Here is a 25,829-nt window from a genome sequence, read left to right on the forward strand (position 1 = left end):
TGTATGCTTGTTCTATACTATCCATTAATTCTGTACATTTAAAACAACATTTGGCTTGACTTAGTCAAAAATATAAAGGCTAAAAATTTTTATAAGACTAACTCATTAAAAATAGGACTCAAATTCTAAACCAAGCCCTAAAACCAAGCATTCAAAGAATATCTGAATAATTTTAGTATTTCTGCATGGTACGATGAGGTTTCACAAACAATAATTCAAAAGTTTTATTATTCAGTGATGGGAATGGCCTACGACTCAAGATAACCCACAAATTCATATGTTTTACAAGCAGCAGTAATATAAAGTTAATTCAGTTAAAGACCTCATCATCTACCAACCAATACCATTAACCTGTTCACAGAATTATTAAAGTATTTCTATCAAGTCTAACGTGTCCTTTTAAGGTTTGTGTGTCGCTATTAAATGTGTTATAAAGGAATGAGGTAGAATCCCATTTTTTTAAAGTACTGCTATGTAAGCCAATTTCACACTAAGACATTTTTACGTCACATAAATATTAATACGGCTTCAGTGAACTAGGTAACTTTCAGAGAGCCGTGTTAAACCAAAAGCTAATCAATTTATGGAACTGTTGTTCTCTGCTTATTACCATATTTGAGTAACCATAAAGATAGAAAAAAATCTTAAGTGTATTACTTTGGAGGTATTCGTATGGGATTTTACCATTTCTAGAAAGAAATGAGAGAACTTTTTGGTCACAGCCTGGAGTACAGAAAACTATAAATTGAAAATGTAAAGATAGAATTCAAAGGGCCTCAAAAACATCTGTAGTAACTGAGAGCATAATCTGCAGAACATGAAATTCCTTCCGTTCTAGTCTTCCAGTGACAAACTCCACTTAGCAGGGCTTAGGAAGTTGCTCTTAAAATTACAAATTTTACAGGCCATCATGGCCTAAGCACAGAATAGCCTACTCAAAATATCTCCACTCTTCTTAAAAAAAGAAGTATATATACTCATTCTTTTTCAAAAACGACCCAAAATATCACCAGTACATTTTATAAAATTAAATGCAAATTTTATTAAGGATTTCAAATTACATGTCAAATTTCTAAAATGGAATAAAACCATTTTGAAACTGGAGAAATGGCACTGATGAACACTGATATCCCTTGAATCTCCAACTTTATTAAAAAAAAAAAAAAAAAAAAACTCCTCTGCAGACCGTATTCCCCCTTGATATATAACAAGAAATAGTTATCTATCTCTTCACTTTGGCAACAGCTATTTCCTAAAGGAATGGTTTTGCTGCTACTTTTAAGTTCATTAAAAATGGGATTCTATCTTCAGATTAAAATTTTTTAGTTCAGAAAAGGCTGTATTCAGATGAGCTATGGGTACCAAAAAAAAAAAAAAAAAATCAGTGCAGAATGTCTAATTAAAACAAGCAAAATCATTTTGAAAATAAAGAGGACAAACAGAAGGTGTTTTCATGGCATTTTTTTATAAACTACTGCAATTGGTTAAGGATTTCCAGTAGTTAATTAAAAGTTCAGGAGGAATGGATAGTACTATACAAATAACAAAATGTGTTTATATTCTAAGACCTTAATACTAAATTTTTAAAACAGACGCTTTATCACCTCTAAAAATGAGCCCAATGTAATTTTATTAAAACCAGGAATTCTAGGCTTTCCTGTAATTACAACCCAATTAGTCCACTCTGTCAAACCTTTAATATTCATCCCCAAAATTAACAGTATTTAGCCTGAGGTATTTTAAATGTGGCTCTACAGTCCCTAATTTAATGGCATTTTCCCCCTCTAACAATGGTCTTATTTCCACTTTAGTCCCATGACATCTATAGTATTAACTACAATATAGTCAAAAATTAAAGTAGCTGGAAGAAATCCTAGGACCCCTTGAAACAGCTGCTCATTACCTACTTCTGTTGAAACAGGAGCCACACAAAGATCTACAAGTGTTACCTGACTGGATCCAGAATAAAGGTTCTTAAACTTGGTTTACCAGTTAACTATTCATATCAAGCCTTGGTATAATTAAGATGCTGAATATCATATACTTGTGGTACAACAGGTCCAAAGTTTTGAGCTTTTAATGCAACTTAGAAATATTTCATAAAATTTTTAACTTAATATGCCTTAACACATCTGTGAGGTAGTTAAGTCAACAGTACTACCCATTTTAATACACAGTAAAGCAAAAGGCAAGGTAAGTAAATGACACACTTTAAGCACTAAGAATTGGAATTAACTGTAGAGGCTTGGGGCCTTCAGTCTAGTTATGACCAAAGGAAATGAAATTTAACCTTTCACTTTTTCTATGAAAACCATTAAATCATTTAAGACTTTTTTGTCTTTTTTTCTTTTAATACTTTCTTATTAGTAGATGTAGTAGTACCTCTTCCAAATTCGGCACCCTTTTCTTCAGTAATATGGTAAACTGGGTACATAATTTGAGCTGGGACTCTGCTTCTACCTGACTTAGTACAAAATTAAGACATTATCTTTTGAGAACTAAAATTATATGACATTTTTATTTTAGGATGCAAAAACAAAAATGAGCAAACAAACAAACAACAAAAAACTTGAAATAGGCTTGTCAAATGATGTAAATTCATCCTTTCCATGGAAGCAGAAGGTAGATCCTACCACAAAGAAAAGATGCTTAATTAATGGAGGTTAAATTTTAAAAGTACAATTAAAATAAAAATAATGAGGCATAACTTCTGAAAATACTAGGTTTTATTCACCTCCCTAAGATAACCAATAACCATACTATTAGTTAATAAGCTTTTCTTATAGTAAATGGTGTCACCTGACATACAAAAACCTGTTAATCTAAGTTATCAGGTGTAGGCTTACTGGAAATTCTTAACCATATACTTGTCTTGACAAGTTTTGCTTTTTGAACGATGAATTGTCTTAATGCAAGTCATTGTATTTCTGTAACAAAGTAATGAAAGGCACAGCTCTTGCAAGCAAACTTAAACCCATTCAACCAGCTGAAAAAATACTTTGGTTCTTCAGGAAAAAACTTAGCAAGACAAAAAAATCTGGTTCATTTCACAGTTCTGTTCATTTTCATAGCTTTAATCTATCAGTTACATGATAAAAATACTCCAAGAAGAACCAAACTATATAGCAACGGACAAACATGCGTGAGAGATTCTGTGCACTCGATGCAGCTGGCAGAAAAACTAGTTAAAATGCTAATTAGAACAAATTTGGTCTTTAAAATATCAGTTCCTTTCCTTTAAAAAAAAACTTCTGAGTCTACCAAGAAAATACAAAAACATAAGGCTGTAAGTAAATAATAGCTGTGTTTAGGCTATTACAGTGCAGGTTATCCTCAGGCCTCATACATCCTGCTTCACTGCTGCTTGCACTCTGCTGGGTTTTGATCCTTCTGTTAAAGGAAAACAACAGTCAATCTATCTTTTTCTATCCGCTTCAGTTAATTTTTTCAATAATAATAATTATTTTAATTATCACATTATCTCAATGTTGTCAAAATTTTTGCCAAATTTTTAAAAAATGGCATAGTAATTATAGCAAATTACTCAAATATTAGTCACAAAAATGCTAAAACAAAGTCCTGATTTTACACTGTAGAATGAACGCCATAAAGTGAAACACATTAAAGTATAATCTTAAAATAACCAAATTATCTTAAGTCATATTACCAATTGTTTCTGCCTTTCAAAAATACTAATTTCATTCATATTTAGCTGTTAAGACCAATACAGACATGTCAGAATATTTGATTTTTTAACTACCCTCTCTTACCTGATGACTAGGTTAAAGCATCTTCTGGGTATTTTACAGCATAAGCAAATGAATAAACGCATTAAAGAGAACCTGGAAGTTTCAAGTGAATCCTGGTAACACCCAGCATTTTGTAGGGGATAAAGTCCTTTCCTGACCCTGATATGACACCTTCCTAGGAACAGGAAGACTAGACTAGGGTATGGAGAAGAGGCGACTGGGAGAACCTAAGAGCGCTGCTCTCCTGTTTCTGTGCACTTCTGCATTCAGATGATTTAAAACTGTTTACAAGCTTTCCTTAGAAGAGAAAACATCCTAAACAACACCAGCATAAGTAATTTTGAATGCTTAAAAATGCCCAAGATAAGGCACCATTAAAATAGAATCCTAGGGGTATTTAGGCTGAAACTATGAAAACCGTAAGGTCAGAACCAAAAATAAAAGTTTCTTAGGAAAGGTACATTGAAATTACACGTACTGTTGAAATGCCAGTGAGGATTTATTAAAGGCTTTAATGGGCAAAAATAAACTTTATATTCAGAAACATCAATTCATATTTAGCCTGCCTTAAATTTAACAGAAAACAGCACTAATTTTGCTCACCTTTGGGTCATAGTCTGGATCATTTTCCTCATCTCCTTCTTCTTCCCCTTCCTATATTAAAGTTCAAAACGCATCCATGAAGTAGGTACACAGGAGGAAGGAATGGCTCATAATGTAGGGAGAACTTAATACAAGTTACTCTATAAGTCAACAGATTTTTCATGATTACAGAGTTTGGTGACAATGCAATTTAATTTGAAAGCTTCTAATATGAAAAATTTCCCAACACAACTTGAGACATCCAGACAGGTTTTATTGAAAAGATTTACTGCAGCCAACGTTGAAAAAGTTTACTGCAGCTTTTGACTTCTTCAAAGAGCTGATAACCCTGCAGCAGAACAGAATTATTTGAAATAAAAAAAGTGTTCTGAGTTTTGCAGTTTATTTATTGAAACCTCATACATACATTGCTTGGATGTAGAATTCTAAAACCACGTTTTTCCAAAAAAAACGTTTTTATCCCGTATCATGGAATAATGAATATACCAATGGAATACATAAGTCACTCAATTGCTTCTCAATGTGTTAAACAGAGAATTATTTGCTCATTTGGTAAACATTACCTCATCCGCTTCTTCACCTTCTTCATCATACTAAAAAAGGGAAAAAAGATGACGTTTGAATGAAGCTAACATCTGAATGTAGCATTTACTTAATATCCACCACCGTATCCACTAATGTCTAAAAAAAGGAAAAAATACTTCCGTTTGGCAACTGATTAAAACAAGGACAATAGCTACATGAGTCACCCAGCTCAGTGCCATGATCTAAATTTGACAACTTAAAAAATAAAGAACACAGGATAATCATGGGTAAACTGTGAGCAGGTAACTATGACTGTAAATATTACTTGTCTGTAAAAGGACCTAAAGCCTATTGGAATGATTGCCACTTAACAAGAAAGATGTCCAAAATATTGGAGAACAACCTATTTTTACCTTAAGTTGTAACTTTGTATTTCTATAAATAAAAATTCCATGCTTTCTAATAAAGATTTTTATCAGAATTCTGTCCAAGGTTATGATTTGTTTGGTCAAAAACATGTAATGGATTTACAACACTAACCCAACATACTGAGGTTTTACTATTTCAAAGTAGCCTTCCTAATAGTAGGAAAATAAAACTACAATATACCAAACACACAGATTCTAAGAGAATCTGTTTAAAACAATCCAAAGAGGTTACCAAAAAGGATGTAAGTAATCAGCCTAATTTTGAATTATTCTGTCTTGCTTACAGCTCCATCTATTCATTAAACCTCTCCCCAGTTCTGACTACCACACCCTCACCAAAGGATTCACTGCAGGATTCAGATTCACTCACATCATCGTCATCGTCTTCAATAGCTTCTCCAGTAAAGTATAACACTGATCTTGGGATTATACGCTCACGTAAAAAGTGACCAATTTCAAAGTCTGCAGCGAGGATAGCTTCAGAATCATCATCCTGTTAAGGAAAAACAGAACCACAAAATGTAATAACTTACTAAATTTGGCATATGTGGGACTGCTCAGTTTAAATCATTCATAGAAACTCTCAACTTCAAACATTTAAAAGTAGCTCATGTGTGCATGGTCAAATAGTCTTCTACATGTGCCTTAGGTTTACAGGTTTTTAATAAAAAGAGAATGTTAGGTCAGTGTGCCTACTGATCATTGCTTAGTTTCCTCTAGTTTAAAAGTTACAATAGCAACTTTGCTATATGACTGCAATTTTCTTTTAAAGATATTACTGAAAACACCGAATGGAATAAAAGGAAGGATCTCAGGCTCTTATAAATAAAATTATGTATATGGCACATAATATAGACCGGAGAGGATCACTTCATACTTCCTGAAAGAGACTTATCCAAGCAGCTGGGCAGTGCCAAATGTCATGAAGTCCTACTTGATAAAGACTAAGTCAGTCTCGGATTACTACTTAATGGCAAAGTACAGCATAGAAATGCTGCTGACATTATTCACAATTAAAATTATTCCACAAGACTAAAGTTCCAATTCTGTGATACTAAACAATGAGTAAATATTCTGTGAAATCCTGAATGTTTATTTTCGATCCATCAACACAATCTCATCTAGTAACAACAACAAAACACTGAAGGGTTAGGGGAGAAGACTTTGAAGGAAAACTTCTAATCGCAGACAGAGATGTTCTATCCGTAACTACTCAAGACTGTCTTTTGTTACCATCAATACTTGGTAATAAACTTAAGCCAAATTCAAAACATGTCTAGCCTACACTGCATATACAGATTTCTTAAAGGCTGTTCCTCATTCCAGGCTGCATGCCAAGCACATTTCAGCTATATGATCAACATATATAAAATAACCACATTTCTACTGGAATAATAACTACAGAAAAAAAATCTAAGCAGAATGTGATTAGTGTTTTCTAAACAGTATAAATGACTTAATACACTCCATTTTCCATAAGGAAGAAAACTTAATAGTTTGAAAACTTGAATCCCTCACGTCAGTACTTGCAAGTCTCAAAAGAAAAGAAAATCTTTAGCCTCCCACCATTTCTCAGTGGAAGCAGCAAAAGCATTTTCAAAGGAGTAATTTTTCAGATGTGTAAAGGTCCTCTTCTCTGCATTAGAAAGCCTCAGTACAAAATACTAGTGGCCACTTCCCCACTCCTCACATTTGAGAACCAGTCTTTTAATTTTACATATACAGTCCTTTAATTTTATATACAGTAAACAATTCAACAAATAAACAATTCAGCTTACCAGATCTCCACTCTCAGGAACTGCAAAATTGAGAAAAGAAATTCAAATGAGTAAAAAGTTAAACAGAGCTCATAATAAAACAACCATAAATACTCAAAGCAAAATGCTATTTACCTTCAGGAGGGGCAAAAAAATTAAAGAAAGAGTCATTAGAAACTGTTTTGGTCACAGTACGAACTGTCCCACGTCCCTTGTGTTTCTGCTTCTTCTTAATCGTTTTCAAAGTGACATTCTTCCCTTTTTTCCAATCTATCTGGCACCTTCCAAAACAAAGGGAAAAGAATGTCTATCACAATTAACGCATTTACTTTCAATTGCTGGAAAGCTGACATTTTTCTAAGTAAATGTTTTATTTTCCAATTTTAGAGGGGGAAATTTGTGCTGCTTTCTGTAGCAGTATAGAGAGAAAATTTTTATTTCTAAACAAATTTTTTCAATAAGTGTATTTATAATTACCACAAACTCACAATATAATACATTCAAATGTGTACTCCTTTGGAAAAATACCTATTATGGTCCATGGAAAATCCTGCAAAAATGGTTAAGCTCTTCTCAGAAAACATCTTACTGAAATATTTGGAGATAAACTATGTATGTATGTGTGTACCAAGCGGACACACTAGAAAATAATATCACATATCGTAAGTCAAATAAAAATAGATGTAGCATTCTATTAAAGTACTAAAACGAAACTCACCCTGTACAACCCATAATTTCTGGTCCATCAAAAGAAAAGGGATCAGAATCATCTGGTTCTGACCTCATCCTATATGTCTTTGTCAACACTTCATTTGTGAAATATTCATTGGGTTCAAAGTGAAATTCTAAGACAAAACTCTTAAAAAAAAAAAAAAAAATTAAATTAAATTTTTCCATGATAAAATTTCAATGCTTTAGTAAATAAAGCTTAATGTATGATTTCTATAAACAGAATTTTAAGTGACAAAGTCCTATTCTGGGAAAAAGTCGTAAATCCCAAATTACCTTAAAAGCAATGTATGGCACCAAATAAACTGAGCAAAACTTAGTTCAGCTTACACTGTTTAGTAACATGTTTATGAAATAGGTTAGGTACAGCTGAACAGTCTCTCCCTTCTTCCCGCCATCTCCCCAGAGAGGACTTTCAATCTTAGACTGACAGAGCAAAGGCCCACCTTAGCACATGTAATAGAACATGCTGCATGTGCTACAGCTCACAGCAACCCTGCCCATGCTTTCCATATAGTCCTGACGGCTTCAGGGAAAAGCTGTTGGCTCATCTTCCATAATGAAGAAGGAAGAACCCTCTAACACCTTCTGTTCTATTTACTTTCTAGACACATGTTTTTTCATACAGAATAAGCATTTTCTTATTCACTTTGCTGTTATTTTTAATACATTTTAAATTCAGTATCAAAAATGGGTGATTTTTACTATCAGAGGGAGGAAAAGGAATAAATACAGCATCACAACTATCAACATGCAAACTTTAATTCCGACTAACAATTCAAAGTACCAAATATCATTTTCAATTTCTTCTCACTCCCTTGTCTAATTGTTGAATGTCACCTTTCTTTAGAAAGTTCCATTGATCTACTATGTAAACATCTAATGCTACAAAACTGGAAATATTTCAAGATTCTTTTACCATAGGCTGACCAGCATCTGAGAACTTCACTTTAATATCTTTCAAGTGCTTCAGAATAGGCTCATCATGTTCCTTTAAATTTAAAAAAAAAAAAAAAAAAGATCAAAACGAGTATCTAAATGGCATTTTAAGACTAGAGTTCTTCTATTGGACGATATGCATTTAACCAACCGAGACATTTTATTGAAGTTTTATGTATAATTATGAACCTTAAAATTTACTCTCCAGGTTTTATGCCTTATACTGTTTAAAAATGTTTTCTGATCATAATTGCTACCATTTCCAGCTGCTTCTTGTTCCTTTACTACTTTGCTAAAAAACAGAAATGCAATAAGCTGTCATTGTTTTGAGATAGTTTCTTTTTCATGATATTAACAATCACAACATAAGGTAGTAATAATGCAGATGAAAGTGGCCCAAGAAATGATTCAGATTAGGAGAAGCAAAGTTTCCCGAAGGTGACATCTATATTGGTTTCCCAGAGAAAAGGACAATTATTAAAATAGGTAAGTAAAGAACTTGCTTATCAATGTAGGAGACACAAGACTAAGGTTCAAGCCCTGGATCAGGAAGAACTCCCTGGAGCTGGGAAAGGTAACCCACTCCAGTATTCTTGCCTGGAAAATTCCATGGACAGAGGAACCTGGTGGGCTATGGGGTCCCAAAGACTCAAATATAACTGGGCATGCACATGCACGCGCACGCGCACACACACACACACACGTATGTTTACAGTGTTCTTCGACAATGCAAATATTCCTTGGAATAGTTTCAGAGTGAAAAAAGTCTCTCTGGTCAGACAATCAAACAACCCACCATAACCTCCATACTCTGCCATCTAAAACCAAGAGGCACAGGGCTATGTGAGAATTACAGTGAAATGAGCAATTATGTAAGAAACTGTTTCATTATTTAATTTTTGGAAATGAATTTATTTGATTACATTAACCAAAGCTGCAATTCCCCTTCTACCAATAACAGCTCTTTCAAAAGAAAGCCATCATGGGCATTCCCTTGCAGTCCAGTGGTTAGGCTTCTATGCTTCCACTGTCAAGGGCCCAGGTTTGATCCCTCATCAGGGAACTAAGATTCCCATAAGCCTTGGAGCACTCTTTTCCCCTCAAAGGCAATCATTCTATAAAAGTCAACAATACAGAAACCAGTCATCACAGTCATTTAAATTCCACAGGTTTACTCTTTGAGGTAAACTGGTGTTTTATGAATAAAATTACCTGAACCATATCACTGAGCAAGTCAACATTCTTAAAAACGGTCAACCAAAACTCAGGAATTCCCTTGGGATCTTCTTTTTCTTCATCCTTTTTCTCATCTTCAACCTTGGCCTTTTCTTTTAGCTCCTCCTTAATAAAAGACAGCATTAATGAATGCTGGATACCTAGATTAGACATCTTGATAAAATGTTTTACATTCAGGACCCAACAAACCATCAACTAATTCTAACATTCAGCCAAAGAAATTCTAGTCTAATTGTGTAAACAATGCTGTACCCACAGCAAACCTTTACTTCTATAAATATTCACTATACCATATCCCTCCCAAAAGAAAGCTACTAGGACCCATGAGATGTAGAGAAAAAAATTTTAGCTTCATGGAATAAAAAGAATTAAGCACAGTAAAGAGAAAAAGCAAAAGAAACATAAACCTTGTTTACTGCCTCACTCACTGGTTTTCTTAATTAAAATATATTCTCTTAATCAAGGTTAAAATATGAACACTGGAGAAAGAGATCACCTAACAGGGCACTGGATCTGTGTCACAGCCCTGCCATCTATAAAGGTGGGCAGGACACTTAGAAGCCTTCACCTCCACTCAAAAAATGGGAAGAATCCTTTTGTATGTCATCAGGAAGTTCAAAGTAAAAGTTTATATAAATCTATCAACTTTAAGTACTATAAAAATACAAGGAAAAAGTAAATTTGGGTATAGACAGTGCCAGGCTAACAGTGGCTCATCTGCACGCATATCCATCTCACAATAAAAGAAATATTCCCAAAGTATAAAAACATACTAAAGATAATAATACCAACCGAAATTTCATCTTCCTCATCTGGTTTCCATTCACACTCTTCTTCTGTAGGTTCATAAATGGCATTAATGATCTCAAATCGCTGAAACGATTAAAAAAAATTGCATAAAAACTCTGGCATCCAAGCTAAAAATTGTGTCTCATTAACACTCATAGATTTAATGACTTCATACTACAAGCTGAATTGTTATTATTGATAATTTCCCCAAATATCTTTAATAACCATTTTGCTGAGAGGTCTAACAAAAGTTTGTTTATATTTTCAAAGCTTTATTATCTACTTGAACTTTAGATAAAGTATTAGAAAACATTACCTTATCAAACAGAGGCTGATAAAGAACAGCATACTTTCTTTCAAGATCATGAACTTCCTCATAGAATTTGGCTTCTATCTGTGCACATTTAACTTGAAGGTTTTTGAGAGCATTCACTCGTCTTTTAACTACCCTAGGCAAGCTGAAAGGTTAGAAAATACCAATTATACAGCATCACAGTAAAACACAAGTCACTTTTGTCATATTGAAATTGATGCATAAAAGTTAGTGAATGACACTCATAGTTAGCAACATGCATGCTCATTCATGTCCAATTCTTTGTGACCCCATGGACCGCAGCCTGCCAGGCTCCTCTGCCTGTAGGACGGACTCTCCTGGCAAAAATACTGGAATGGGTTGTCATTTCCTCCTCTGGGGATCTTCCCAGCTCAGGGATCGAACCTGGGTCTCCTGAATGGGCAGGCAGATTCTTTACCACTAAGCCACCTGGGAAGCCTTTAGTGAATGACAGGTTTCCTATTTGAAGCAAAAGGTACATTCAAATATAGACCTCATGACCATTAAGCATTTCAAAAGAGCAAATTTAACCAGGTAGCAAATTTAAACTGTAAGAAAATGTAAACTGTATCACAAATCCTAAATCTTTCATTGTAATCACACCTTAGCACTGAGCTTGTCAGTGCTGGTATCTCAGGTGTGAAACAGTCTATCTCATACAGTTAAAAAGTCATGAACTGACTATCCTGATAACCTGAATTATTTTTTAAAATATGAACTGAGGGAATTCCCTGGCAGTCCAGTGGTTAGGACTCTGAGCTTCCACTGCAGGGGACACAGGTTTGATTCCTGGTCAGGGAACTAAGATCCCACAGGCCACAAGGCTTGCCAAAATCAGTGAATAAACACAAATAAAGTATGTACAGTTGACCCTTGAACACAGGTTTGAATCACTTATATAGAGACATTTTTCAGTAGTGAATACTACAGTACTATACAGTATGTGGCTGGTTGAATCCGTGGAGATGGAGGAATCAGATACAAAGGGCGACTCTTTATATACTGTTATACACTATGTATAAAGTTATACACTGATTAGCTCCTTATTCAAGGGTCAACTGCATATCTCACCTGTGTCTATTATTATTACAGTAAAAGAGAGGACCATATCTCTTTCTGGAAAAAGAATGGTATCCTACAGCATTATTTTTTTTTTACTCTCAATATTTAATTTGGAATTTGAAATTACATTAAATAAGTACATAGTATTTTATGAAGAGGGGAGGGGGATTCTTAAAATAACAGCTTTCCTGAAGTATAATTCATATGATCCACTATGCGACATAGATTAAAAAAAAAAAAAGAATATACACACCTAGTTTATGAGCCCCTCAAAAAATTACTGAACTTATGAATCCCTCTAAAACCCAAAAAACATTCACTCAGGCAGTTTGTACAACACATCCAAAATCCAGGTTAGAATTTCCTGCCGTAACGAATGGACCTAGAGATTGATATACTGGGTGAAGTAAGTAAAATAGAAGAGGAAATATTGTATGACATCCCTTATAGTAAAATCTAAAAAGAAATGATACAAATGAACTTATTCACAGAACAGACTCACAGAGAATGAACTTATGGTTGTCAGAGAGGAAGGAAAGCATGAGGGGAAAGGAGAGTTAGCAAATTTGGGATCGACACGTACATATAGCTAGGTTTAAAATAGATAGCCAACAAGCATCTACTCTGTATCACAGGGAACTCTGTTCAATGTTATGTGGAGCCTGGATGAGAGGAGAATTTGGGAGAGAATGGATACATGTAAATGTATGGCTGAGTCCCTCGACTGTCAACCCGAAACTGTCACAGCACAATCATCAATTCTCCAATAAAAAAATCAAAAGCTAAAAAAAAAAATTTCCTGCCATAGACATATTGTTGTAATCAAATTAAGTCTCTTATTTAGCCACTTAAGGTAAGTAAAACAAACAAAAAACAAAAACCTCAAGTATCAAGTTTTATTTCTTATCCTTGAAAGTAAAATGTTCTGTCAAGGCGGTCAAAGAACTTGGTCACCTAGCTTTACCCTCAACTTCATGTCCAAAAAAAAAAAAAAAAACCAATCCTAGAAACTTTATGGAGCCACACACACACACACACCGTGAGCAAATTGAGACACACACACTCACACGCACACACATCCCATGAGCAAATTCTGAAGACCGCAGGCTGCCTTTAACTGGTATAGACAGGGTGAGCGGACTGCAACTTCAAAGACAGGGATGGGTGGTGGTGATAACCAGAGTAGGTAACTAACGGTGAGGTCAAGCTGGAAGAAAACTTTTGTGCAGCAAAGCTTTTAAGTACTGCATCTGCTTTCAACGCTCATTGCAGTCCCCTTCACCCTTCAGAGAACCCAGTTCTTATGATAACACAAAGAGCTGATGAAAGCTGGACGTGCTCAGAGCCGTAAGCACTCACTCTTCCCCCAACTCCAATCCAGGAGCAACAATTACAACCAAAGTAGACTGCTTCCTCCCAAGAAACTGTCTGCAATTGCCAGCCCACAGTCTGAGGTGACTGGGCTCTCCTCAGGCTCATCCTGCCCCCTCTCTCTCTAAACCCCATGAGACTGAGGTGACTGGGCTCTCCTCAGGCTCATCCTGTCCCCTCTCTCTCTAAACCCCATGAGACTGAGGTGACTGGGCTCTCCTCAGGCTCATCCTGTCCCCCCTCTCTCTAAACCCCATGACACTGATGTGACTGGGCTCTCTTCAGGCTCATCCTGCCCCCTCTCTCTCTAAACCCCATGAGACTGAGGTGACGGGAGCTCTCCTCAAGCTCATCCTGAGCCCTCTCTCTCTAAACCCCATGAGACTGATGTGACTGGGCTCTCCTCAGGCTCATCCTGTCCCCTCTCTCTCTAAACCCCATGAGACTGAGGTGACGGGAGCTCTCTTCAAGCTCATCCTGTCCCCTCTCTCTCTAAACCCCATGAGACTGTCAAAACCAAAGTCTAACCGCCAACCCTCCCTCGATACTCACAGGAGTAACTGATATCACCCAGTGAGCCAAAGAAATAAGATCAGAATAACTAGATGGTTCCTGAGTACTACGCAAGAACGAACTATTTAGCATCTAAAGCATTATTAGACACATGAAGAATTTAAACAAGAATGTAAATATATTTAAAGGGATGAAGGAGGATAGATACTATGAAACAAGACCAAGAACTGTAAAACAAGGTGGGAATACTAAGTATTAGAAATACAGTAACTAAAACAACCAACAAATAAGATAAACAATAGAGGTTCAACTGAAGCAAAAAAATCCATGAGATTTAAAAGCTCTCAGACAGGCAGTGGTAAAGACAGAAAAGCTAGAAGATATGGAGACATGGATGATAAATGTTAACAGTTGAAAAAGAGAAGGAAGGTAGATTATCTGAAGCAAGTGTATAATAAATTTCTCAGAGTTAAAGAAATATGAAAATCCTTACTCAAAGCACTGAGACGTTACTGAGACATATAACTATCAAAGACAAGTACATTCTAAAGGTATTAATGAAAAAAGCAAATAAACTATAAAGGAAAAGGAATCAAAGTGACATCAGGCTTCAAAGGAAACAAGAATATACAATATAGAAGAAAAAAAATGAAGTGATATTTAAGACTCTGAACCTATAATATAGAAGAAAAAAAAATGAAGTGATATTTAAGACTTTAAACCTAAAATTTTCAGATATGAAGACCAAGCAAAATTTCAGATATGAAAGTAAAATAAAAATTGCCTAAGAGGCTTCCAGAAATATGCCACAGACACTCATATTCATTAAAAATAATTTTGAGGAAGTAAAAAAAAAAAAAAATCCAGGAGATGTCACATAAGGTATAGGTGAATTAAAAATTGGTAAAATTTACTGTTGCCTAGAAGGAAAAAAAACAGAAGCCTACAGGAAGTACATTATCGGTGAATTTAAGAGATCAATAAGGGTAAATAAAGCTATTAGATTATAAGCTATTTTACTATAATAAGAGAGAGGTAAATTAAGTGAATGAACATTTTTTACACATCTATCCCAGAAACTGATAAAGCATTAATCAATAACCAGAAATAAAGAGAATCTGAACAGTACAACTAATATGCCTAAGCTATTGACTTTGGCATATAGATCTTCACACTGAACATACCCATAACATTTATAGAAAGTTTTATAGCTGTTAAAGGTTTTTTGAACTAAACATGCAATCAAGAAACTGGAAAGAGGAATAGAGCAAACCCAAATAAGGAAATAATGTTAAAGGCAAGGGGGGAAAAAGCAGCAATAACAAAAATATATGAAAATGGAAAATCAAAGCCTGTTCTTAAAAACATTAAGACTGAGACAACTGGAAAAACTAATGAAGATACAAAGTACAGAATACGGAAGGGACAATTAGATTTTTTAAAAGTACGAACTGTAGACTAATAAATTTTACACCTAGATAAAATGTATATTTTTTAGAAAATAAAACTCCACAATTGACAAAAGAGAAACTGAAGACATTAGTTTACCAGCACACGTAAGCTCTTTCCACTAGTGAATAAGGTAACTACCCACCCTAAGTACCCAACTCGTATTTCCAAAAGTATATATTTAATATATAATTAGTAAATTCAAAGAAAAAGTCAAAAGATCATCAGAATCTAAAAAGGACAAGAAGACCACTAAAAAAATCACCAATAGATACCAAATTAGTGAAGAGATTATACATTCAATTCTGGTAAAGATTAGAATGCTCATTTTTGATGCTAATGCTTAACACAATATTGAAAGTCCTAGCCAATGTTATCAAGAAAGAAAAATTACCACGGAATGTGATATAATGTGGAAGATGAGAATTAAAACTGCCCTTGTTTGCAGATGAGACTTTGGGGCTATGGGAAAAATAAAAGAACAAATTACTATACAACAAGAATAACAAGGTTTCTGGACACAAAATCAACTTTAATACTAATCAATAGCACTCCTGTATCATGAACAACTCAAATGGCAGCCCACTCCAGAATTCTTGCGACCAGCCTGAGGGACTCAGTGCGTGGGGTCATGAAAGAGTTGGATGTGACTCAGCGACTAAGCACAGTACACATACATATACACTGAATAACAAAATCAAGAGTCGGAAAAAAAAAAAGTCAAACAGAAAATACAGTAAAAAATAATAGTCACAATAACAATACAAATTAAGAACACTTCGTAATAAAATACAGAATACGATCTGAATAAATACAAGGACATGGATGAGACAATTTAATACCAAAAAGATAGTGGAATTCCTATCAAAATTGGAGTTGCTTTATTTTGGGGGTTCTGTTTGTTTTTTAAGAAAACCCTAATAAACTCACCCTCAACCATACATGGGCTAACGGGCTACAGATGGTAAGATCAATCCTAAGAGTGTGTTCCATGATGGGTGAGAGATGGTAGGAGAAAGCAACTGTCAGATATGAAGACCTACTCTAAAGCCAGAGTCAGTAAGTGGGACAATGGCAGAAGAACAGGCAGAAACAATGAAGACCGCTGCTGCAAGAGAGGAGTGCTGCTCAGAGACAAAGGCGCTTAGAAGGATCTGATGTGTGATAAAGGTGGCAACATAAATGGGAAAGAAGGAACCGTGGAGTGAAGCGCTATAAAAACTTACTAAGAAACAGAAAGGTGATCTCTAGAAGGATTCAAGGTCTAAAGGTAGAAGATAAAACTAATCAAGTCAATAGGAAACGTAGGAGCAAGGAAAATACATCTTCAAAAGAATAAGACGTAGGTAAAAAAGTTAATGAACATAAAAATTAAGGATTTAATGGAGGACACCATGGACAAAATTAATAGAAATGACACAAAAATTAGTTACAAAGTCTAAAACTGAGAAAGGATTAAAATCCAGAACACATAAGAACTCCTACAAAACAAGAAAAAGACAGTAAACCCCCACAAGTGAATGGGCCAAAGGGTACAAATGAGCAACCTAAAAGGCTCACTCCCAATTATCATGCAAAGAACGTCAATTCATTAAAAATCAGAAAATACAAATAAACAAAAGGAGCCTGCATCTCTTTAGGCTGGTAAAGACAAAAACTATAAGGCTGAATGATGCCAACTGCTGGCAAGGACACAAAGCTAAATCAACCTTCACATATCCTGGAAGTACTGAAGGCTTGCATATCCTATAACTATCAATCCCCCCGAGAAGTACATACTCCAAAGAAACTCTCACACAACCCCTTAAGAGGACATGCACCAGGATGACCATCACAATGGCATCTGTGATGATGGAGCTTGGAGACAATCCAGGTGGCCGTCAAAGAAAAAGCATACAGTGAAGCATGGTGGACGAACATCACAGACAGCCAGGGAACACAGAGAAACTACTGACTAAGGTACAGAGAGACAGCAACGTGGGCAGATCTTGAAGTCAAAGTTGTGTAAAAAATATCAGAGGCAGAATAAGATACTTGGGTTATTACTAATGACTTTTATCACCAATGAAATAAATAAGAAGTCTGTATTTCTGCTAATTCTCTGCATTTCTAACAAATCTCTAAACAAATCTCAGGGATGATTTAAGATTCATATACTTCCTATGGAGATGAACCAAAATAAACTTTAAAAGACCAACTCTAACTTGGTACTTAGCAAAATTTTAAACTCCCAATAATCCTATAATGAACATTAGCTTTTCCACTGTGACATACATTAAGTCCCAGATGACCTTAAAAATATTCACCTGCAATGCTGATTATAGAAAGACAGACTATGAAAAAGAAGAACGTGTACCTTTCAATGTATCCTGTTGGTGTTTCTACCAGACCATCAAGTCTTTCTTGAAGGGCTGCAAGAATCTGAGGATTTTGCATCATCTGAACAGTCAGCTGACGCGCTTTAAAAAAAAAAACAAAAGGGCATCGAAAGAAGGATTTTATGAAAATGTATTATGCTATTTTAATAGGGCAATCCAATCATGAAGCTTTCCTGACTAGCCCATAAATCTCTGGTATGAGTAGAGACGAACAGCAAGGCAAGGAAAATTCACTCTAGGAAAATCTAGCATACAGAACAAGTTCAGGTTCCTAAAGATGTCTAAGGCCACCACTTCTCAAGGCCACTGCCACAACTATTCTGAACACTATCCTTTCTCTTCCTATGTGTTTTACCCACCTTGTGTTTTGAGAAGTTCAAAGATTCATCCAGATGCCTATCTGTGATCTTTGATAACCCTTTGAAGTCAGACAACACATAAGAAAACTGCAAAAACAGTGACCCTTTCAAGCCTGGGAGAAAGATGGTCAAATGAATGACCTGAATGATTCCTTGAGCCTGTGCATGTGCTTATGTGCACCTGAACCGAGTTAACAGTTGAGACGGTCAAAGGCTGTAACTAAAGCCAAACAAAATTCGGTTGATGGCCTCTAAAAATTACACTCCATCCAAAAATAAGCTACATTTGTGCAAAACTATTCTGCTATCTCATCTGCTCTGTCAATACAGACTTTATAAAAAAATTGCATCAATTTTCCCAGTTTATGTCTTTAAAGATCAATTTACTTCTAATAGTAATTTGATTCTTCAATGATATACAGTTGTGATAACCAACATACTTTTAGAAGTACCAATATGGCCATAAAGATACAGTCCTGTATCATTAGTTCAGTAGTCTTTTCACAATAAACCTCATTCTGGCCTAAAAATGGAAGTCAAGTCATCTGGTACCTTGATATTCTTGCCCCTTTATACCCTAAAGCAGTATAATTCCCCACTAACCATTATTACCCCTTTTAAAAATAAATCGCTAAAGAAAATGTTGAGTGATTTTTGTCTACATTTAATAAATGTTCTTTTTTTGGTTGGTTAGAAAGAATTAAAAAAAGACAGACATACATACAACATATTTTCTACATGTTAAACCTTTTCAAGTCTAAGCTAATGTTTAGAAGCACCACTACCAACAACTCCTACCACTACCTAAGACACTTCTAAATTCAGATAAAACTCATAGGCAACTGTTTGACAAGACATGATGTCAAACCAGCAGTAGAGGGCCACAGTGACCGCTGATGGGTCACCAGATCCATACCTTCCTCCCTCACTCCATCTCCCTCTTCCTTTCCATTTCTCCCTCCCCATCCCAAACATACATTCACACGCAAAACTGCTGCTGCGGGTGTGGCTAATCAGGAAGGTGGACAGGTATTCAAAGAGAATGGCGTTTATTACTGTCCTGTATAAGATGTGAGCCAGCAATCACTGGCTCCTGAAGTAATTTAAAATAATACCTTTGATTTTTGTTTCTTCACCAGTTTCTTCTTCTTCTACTTCTTCAACATCATCCAAATCTTGATCAAGTTCAGACTGTTCTTTGCTATAATATTATAGTATCACACCAAGGTTCAAATGTACCAATTACCCAAAAAAAAAAAAAAAAATTATAGAAAACTTCAATTCATTTTCTAGGTTAATATGCCTCTTTCAAAAATATGAAACAAGAAATCTAAAAGATAATCCAGTTTTCAAACTTCATATGTAAATAAGTAAAAATTGGAAGTACTTAATATTTCATTTAAAAGCTTTTCAAATATAAAGTTTATACTTTAAGCTAAAAATGTGGTTTGATGGGTTGTGATTCAGAGAATATAACATCAGAAAGTACGTGCTTCCAACTCAATATCTACTGATTTCACTCTTCCTAGTAACAGCACTCTTGATTTTATATGCAATGGTAATACATCAATCTAACAAGTCTACGTATTCCAGCCTACCTTTCAGATAGATGTGGCTATATAACCAAATTCTGGCAGTGAGATAAAAAGGAGAAGCAATGCAGAATTTTCCCATCCTCCTTAATCGGACGGTGAACAGCTGAGGCTGTTTTGGTATTGCCCTCTCCCTTCAACAGGGATATAATGGCCAGTTTCAGCAGCCATGTAGGACCACAAGGCATCCTGGAGAAGAAGTCTCCAGCTAAGAATAAATACAGGAGTCTGGAAAAACAAAAGGCTCCTGAATCTCTCTTAGCTGTAGAACAACCACATAAGCCTGTATCTGTCTTTGGACTTTCCTTTTTCTTTACTTCATAGTGGAGATGAGGAAGAACAGTAAAAGTTAAGGGGAAGATCTGAGTCTACTTCATGCTCAGAGTAAAACTAGGAGAAAGTAACAATATCCTTCCAATTTCATCTTAAAATTCTAGTTTTTGAACATGATATTACAATCAGTATTAAAACAGGGATATCTAAGTCAATATAAAGAGCATCATACAATTTCTTATGTAATTCTACATTTTAGTATTTGGTTTAGAAAATCAGCTGCTTTCATATCTTAAAAAAGCATTTGAAAACTTAATTTGCACATAGGAACAAATATGACCTAATTTTCATACAGTAACAACTACAGACAAGGTCAACCGTATTCTACAAAAATCTGTTTCTGTCAACTAAGGGGGAAAAAAGCAGTCTTCCCATCAGAAGCAACACAGATTATTTGGGGAGTATCTTTTATTATAAAATTAAGCATATTTAGAGCTAAGGTCACTAACTAAAGATAATGTGGAACAGTTCTTCCCCCAGGTGTCGTCTCATTCAATCACTTATTGAACATCTAAACCTTAAAGCTTTAAAACAAGAGTCCACAAACTGTCATATGGCCAAATCCAGCCCATTTCTATTCTTTATAAATAAAGTTTTACTGGAACACAGCCACATTTATTTATTTACTGTCTATGGTTTCTCTCACACAGCCCAACTTCCCTGGTGGCACTATAACAGAGCTGAAGAGCTGCAACACAGACCACATGGCCCAAAATGCCTACAATATTTATGATCAGATCCTTTACAGAGTCTGCTGACTCCTGCTGTGAAGAACAAGGATCCTCTCTCCTACCCTGCTAAGAGCTCACAAGCATCCAACAGTAAATAATGGAGTGGGAGGGGGTAGGGCAGAATCAAGCTATCACAACCAATTTCTTTCTTTTTTCGTTAAAACAAAATGAAGGCTAGATGGCAGATTGCACATACTCAACTGATCTTAATCCTTCTAAAATCTCCACTAAGATTATGATAAAGAAGTTTTAAAACAAATACGGAAGGACAGGGAAATAAGAGCCAACAAATTTACGGACAACTGAAATCTAAGTCCATAGTAGTAGAGCTGAGAACCAGCCTACAGTGTCTTTAAAGAACTAGGGCTTGGTGGTGAAGGTTGATAAAACAGGGAGGATAAGCAAACTGATAAATCTTAGGATGCTCTCTCTAGCAGAAGAGGTTCTGCTTTGGAAAGGGAACTGAGGTCAGACTAGAGGACCACAGAGAGAAGCATACTAGAATGCGGAATACAGACATTCCTCCCTAGCTGCCCTCTCCCAAGTTAGCCCCCCAAACACTCTTCACTGGCCTGTGTGACCAGCCCAGGAAAAAAGTACCATTCTAACATTGGGGATTCTCACAACAAATACCCACCCTGATGGGTATTAAATTGATTAAATACTAAATTGGTAAGTCTTTCCCTCCCCAACACTCAAACTCTCCAATTAACTTTAAAAAAAAAAAAATATCCTTCAACTAAGCATTCCCTCCACCCAAGTCTTAATGAGCAAACAAGTATTACTTCCTATCTGAGGAAAGCCTCCTACACTGAGACCAAAACAGAGGGAAAGAAAATTTAAGACTGAACAGGTAATACAAGGGAATGAGTATCCAGAGAAAAGAAATTATCAATCAAATAAGAAGATGCTATAAAACAGGAACAGGGAGCAAAGGAATGTTTGAAAACTAAAATAATAGAAATTTAGAAACTCAACACAGGAGTTAAAAGATAGTTTCTTCTGCTTTGTCCAGAAAGAAGAGCAGAGACAAAGCCAGAAACTAGAGCAAAACGCAGTCCAACATATAAGAGAAGCTCCAGAAATAGAAAACAGGAAGACATTCAACAAAGGAAGTCAAGCATATGCCCCAGAACTGACAGATACCAAGTTGCAAGACTGAAAGGGTCCACCACTGTATGCCTAACACAAGAGGCATAAAACCTAACAATGTCAAAAACTGTGAACTCTGAAGCCTGAGTAGCTTCCAGAAAGATACATATGTCTGTATTTATTCAAAAGTCTCACATACAAGTGATTAAGAATTATGACGACTCTGAAATTCAACACTAGAAGCAAGCTGACAGTGGAGCAGTGCCTTCAAAATCCTAAAGAGTGATTCCCAGATTAGAATGCCATATCCAAACCATCAAGCAGAAGGTCACCAGTCGTTTCAGTCATGCCATCTCAAAAGAATTCACTGCCCTCGTACTCTTCCAAGGTGCTAACCCACAAGTACAAAAAAAGAAAACATGGGACATAGCAAACTCCAGAGAGGAGAAAAAGAAACCCCAGGAAGACAAAAGAGATGCACAATGACAACGGTGAAGCCAAGGTCAAGCGCGCCACACCGGGCAGGGTGACTCAGGAGACCATCATTCTGAGAGCCTTCATCAGCGACACCACACTGCCACTCTCCTTTTAATGATGAACAGTGTGCGTGGGAGGACTGGCCAGATTCTTAGACGTACTTGAACGTGCTGCCCTTGTAATAAAGTCTCCTCCCTCCCACCTCCATGCTCTGCTGCCTACAACAGCTGCGGATAATCACATTATAACCCCTTCATCCTGAAAGGCTGTTTTACCTACTCCTTTGAGTTGGCAGCCTACCATGGAATTACAAATAGCAACAAACAGTGCCGCTCATCCCATTCTCCTGGACCATACTTCCGCAAGACATCCATCCGCACCAGAAGCCTGCCAAATGCCGACATCAGTAAACCTGTGGTTCCAGGATGTATGACCTTGCCCAGGGACTTCTTCAAAATAAGCCTTTATAAGACTCAGGAAAGCTGAAGGCAGACCATGACCCAGACAGTCTTTCTTTTCGTACTTTTGACTTCTCAGCTATATTGCAATTTTTCTTTACACAGCTAAGTTTGTGACTGCTATTTAAGAGTTTCAAAAGTAAATACTGATTAAGAATTTGTAGGGGCTGAAGCTCTACAGAAAAACAGAAGCGAACTAGACAAAGCCAGGATAGTACTGACATGTCTGGAGAGAAGAGGATGCAAATGAGAAGGGTCACACAGGGCTTCTAAGAGTAATGCTGCAATTCTTAAAAACTTGCACACAAGTGTCCTGTTGTTCTTTCAACTCTACACATTAAATTTTATAAACTTATCTTTATGTACGATACTTTACAGTTCAAGTTGTAAAATCTTTGAGAAATGGTAAAAAATGAATTCTCCAAATATTTATGACTCATTATTGTGCTCAGCACTTTCCTAAGAATAAACACCGACAAATGGTTTAGTATATTTATGACAATGATTATGTATACTATATTTTGTCTTGGATACACTGTACCCAACTTTCAAAATAGTAGGTACTAAGCATTAGTCATTACCATACATTTTCATAATACATAATTAGTACTGCTGTTAATTAAATCACACAGTACACAGTGAAGCCAAATCTCTGAAAAAAGAATCAACTTTCTGTCACTTACTTGTCGATGTCTGCCATGTTGTACAAATGCCAAATATCTATGGAGAGAAATATCAATGTTAAAAAAAGAAAACATACAATTTATTTAAAACCAGTAAAAACATCTGAAACCAAAGCTCTTTAAATCAATACCATACTAAAGCTATTATACACACACACACACACACGTATATATATACACTCCCGTTAAAAGTGTTTAAAAACAAACAGGGGCCAGGAGGTGGAACACTGACACTAGTCACTGAAGTAAATTCTTCAGAGGATGCTACTTAAAACAGGAAAGTTACTACTTGGCATTCAGAATCTACTGGGCAAGGATTTTTACAGCAGCACTGTTGGCTAAAAGAATCTGAGGTGTGCTAGAATCACAGGAAAAGAGTAATACAAAGAGTCTTTATTCAAATTCCTTTAACCATGAACGGTCAATTTTTGGGCTGCTTAGTACCTCCCAGTACTCTTGAGGTGTTCTGATGAAAACATATATATATATACATCCATGAAACCATCAAAGTCACGATAACAAATATACCCCTGCCTTGTTAGAATACCTCCCGCCTACCCTTCCTGCCTCCCATCCCAAGCAAGCGTTGCTCTGCCTTCTGTCACTATAGCTTATATTTTCTGGAATTTTATAGAAATGGCATCATAGAGTATGTACTTTCCCCCTTGGTCTGGCTTCTTCCATCCAGAATGAGATTTATCTGTTGTAGTACTTACCACATAGTTCATTACTTTTTATTGTATAGTGGTATTCCATTGAAAACATACATTCTATTCTATGTTTAAGTTTTCAGCTGTTGATGGACACTTGGGTTTTCTTTTGGGGGGAGGGGGTATTACAAATAGAGCCGCTATAAGCATTTGCCTCTTTGTACGGACAAATGCACTTCCCTGGGGGCTCAGGCGGTAAAGCATCTGCCTAGAATGGTAAAGTACCTGCATACAATGCGGGAGACCCAGGGTTCAATCCCTCCGCCAGGAAGATCTCCTGGAGAAAGAAATGGCAACCCACTCCAGTACTCTTGCCTGAAAAATCCCATGGACGGAGGAGCCTGGTGGACTGCAGTCCCTGAGGTTGCAAAGAGTCCGACACACAGACAAAATGCTTTACTTCTCTCAAACCCACTCGATTTTTTAACAGTTATTTTTATCAAATTCATGTTAAAAGCCAAAATCTGCCACATACTGCGCTCATGATCCCCTGGAGATCTTTTCTTTTCCCCTAAGTTTAATAATTCTGGTTATTAAATGTCAGCCCTTTAAACTATTCAATGGCAGCTATAAAGCTCTGGTCCAGATCCACCAAGTAAACATTCCCCATCCCTTCAAACGCACTTAATGTCACATCACTGAATACTACCATGCCTCCAGCTTACCCTGAGTATGTCAGCACATTCGTCCATAATGTTCTTGGTTATTAGGGCTTCCCTGGTGGCTCAGACGGTAACTAATCCGCCTGCCATGTGGGAGACCTGCGTTTGATACCTGGGTTGGGAAGATCCCTGGAGGAGGCCATGGCAACCCACTCCAGTCTTCTTGCCTGGAGACTTCCACAGAGGAGCCTGGCCGGCTACCATCCACAGGGTCCGAGGAGTGGGACATGACTAAGCGACGAAGCAGTTCAGATCAGATCAGTCGCTCAGTCGTGTCTGACTCTTTGCGACCCCATGAATCGCAGCACGCCAGGCCTCCCTGTCCATCACCAACTCCCGAAGTTCACCCAGACTCACGTCCATCCAGTCAGTGATGCCATCCAGCCATCTCATCCTCCGTCGTCCCCTTCTCCTCTTGCCCCCAATCCCTCCCAGCATCGGTCTTTTCCAATGAGTTAACTCTTCACATGAGGTGGCCGAAGTACTGGAGTTTCAGCTTTAGCATCATTCCTTCCAAAGAAATCCCAGGGCTGATCTCTTTCACAATGGACTGGTTGGATCTCCTTGCAGTCCAAGGGACTCTCAAGTCTTCTCCAACACCACAGTTTAAAAGCATCAATTCTTCGGCGCTCAGCCTTCTTCACAGTCCAACTCTCACAGCCATACATGACCACAGGAAAACCCATAGCCTTGACTAGACGAATCTTTGTTGGCAAAGTAATGTCTCTGCTTTTGAACATGCTATCTAGGTTGGTCATAACTTTCCTTCCAAGGAGTAAGCGTCTTTTAATTTCATGGCTGCAGTCACCATCTGCAGTGATTTTGGAGCCCAGAAAAATAAAGTCTGACACTGTTTCCACTGTTTCCCCA

At 36.5% G+C, this 25,829-nt stretch overlaps 1 protein-coding gene across 3 annotated transcripts; it reads right to left on the reverse strand.

The window, feature by feature from the left end:
- Nucleotides 1-1,013: 1,013 nt before the first annotated feature.
- NAP1L1 (nucleosome assembly protein 1-like 1) lies at nt 1,014-24,352 on the reverse strand. Of its 3 annotated transcripts, XM_010833856.1 has the most exons (15): nt 23,588-24,348; nt 19,337-19,422; nt 17,841-17,943; nt 11,072-11,213; nt 10,759-10,839; nt 9,943-10,071; nt 8,711-8,782; nt 7,781-7,920; nt 7,198-7,343; nt 7,084-7,103; nt 5,676-5,798; nt 4,916-4,945; nt 4,353-4,403; nt 3,320-3,390; nt 1,014-2,629 (listed from the first exon to the last, which is right to left on the reverse strand). In XM_010833856.1, the coding sequence occupies exons 1-14, from the start codon at nt 23,602-23,604 to the stop codon at nt 3,355-3,357; spliced, it is 1,176 nt and encodes a 391-aa protein (XP_010832158.1). In that variant the 5' UTR covers nt 23,605-24,348; the 3' UTR covers nt 1,014-2,629; nt 3,320-3,354. The 3 variants fall into 3 exon arrangements, with proteins under 3 accessions (XP_010832158.1, XP_010832160.1, XP_010832159.1); XM_010833858.1 differs by lacking the exons at nt 17,841-17,943; nt 19,337-19,422 and having other exon boundaries at nt 23,588-24,347; XM_010833857.1 differs by lacking the exons at nt 1,014-2,629; nt 3,320-3,390; nt 4,353-4,403 and adding an exon at nt 4,585-4,680 and having other exon boundaries at nt 23,588-24,352.
- Nucleotides 24,353-25,829: the final 1,477 nt, after the last annotated feature.

Source organism: Bison bison, unplaced genomic scaffold (assembly GCF_000754665.1).
Source record: "Bison bison bison isolate TAMUID 2011002044 unplaced genomic scaffold, Bison_UMD1.0 scf7180017863950, whole genome shotgun sequence".
Taxonomy (NCBI): domain Eukaryota; kingdom Metazoa; phylum Chordata; class Mammalia; order Artiodactyla; family Bovidae; genus Bison; species Bison bison.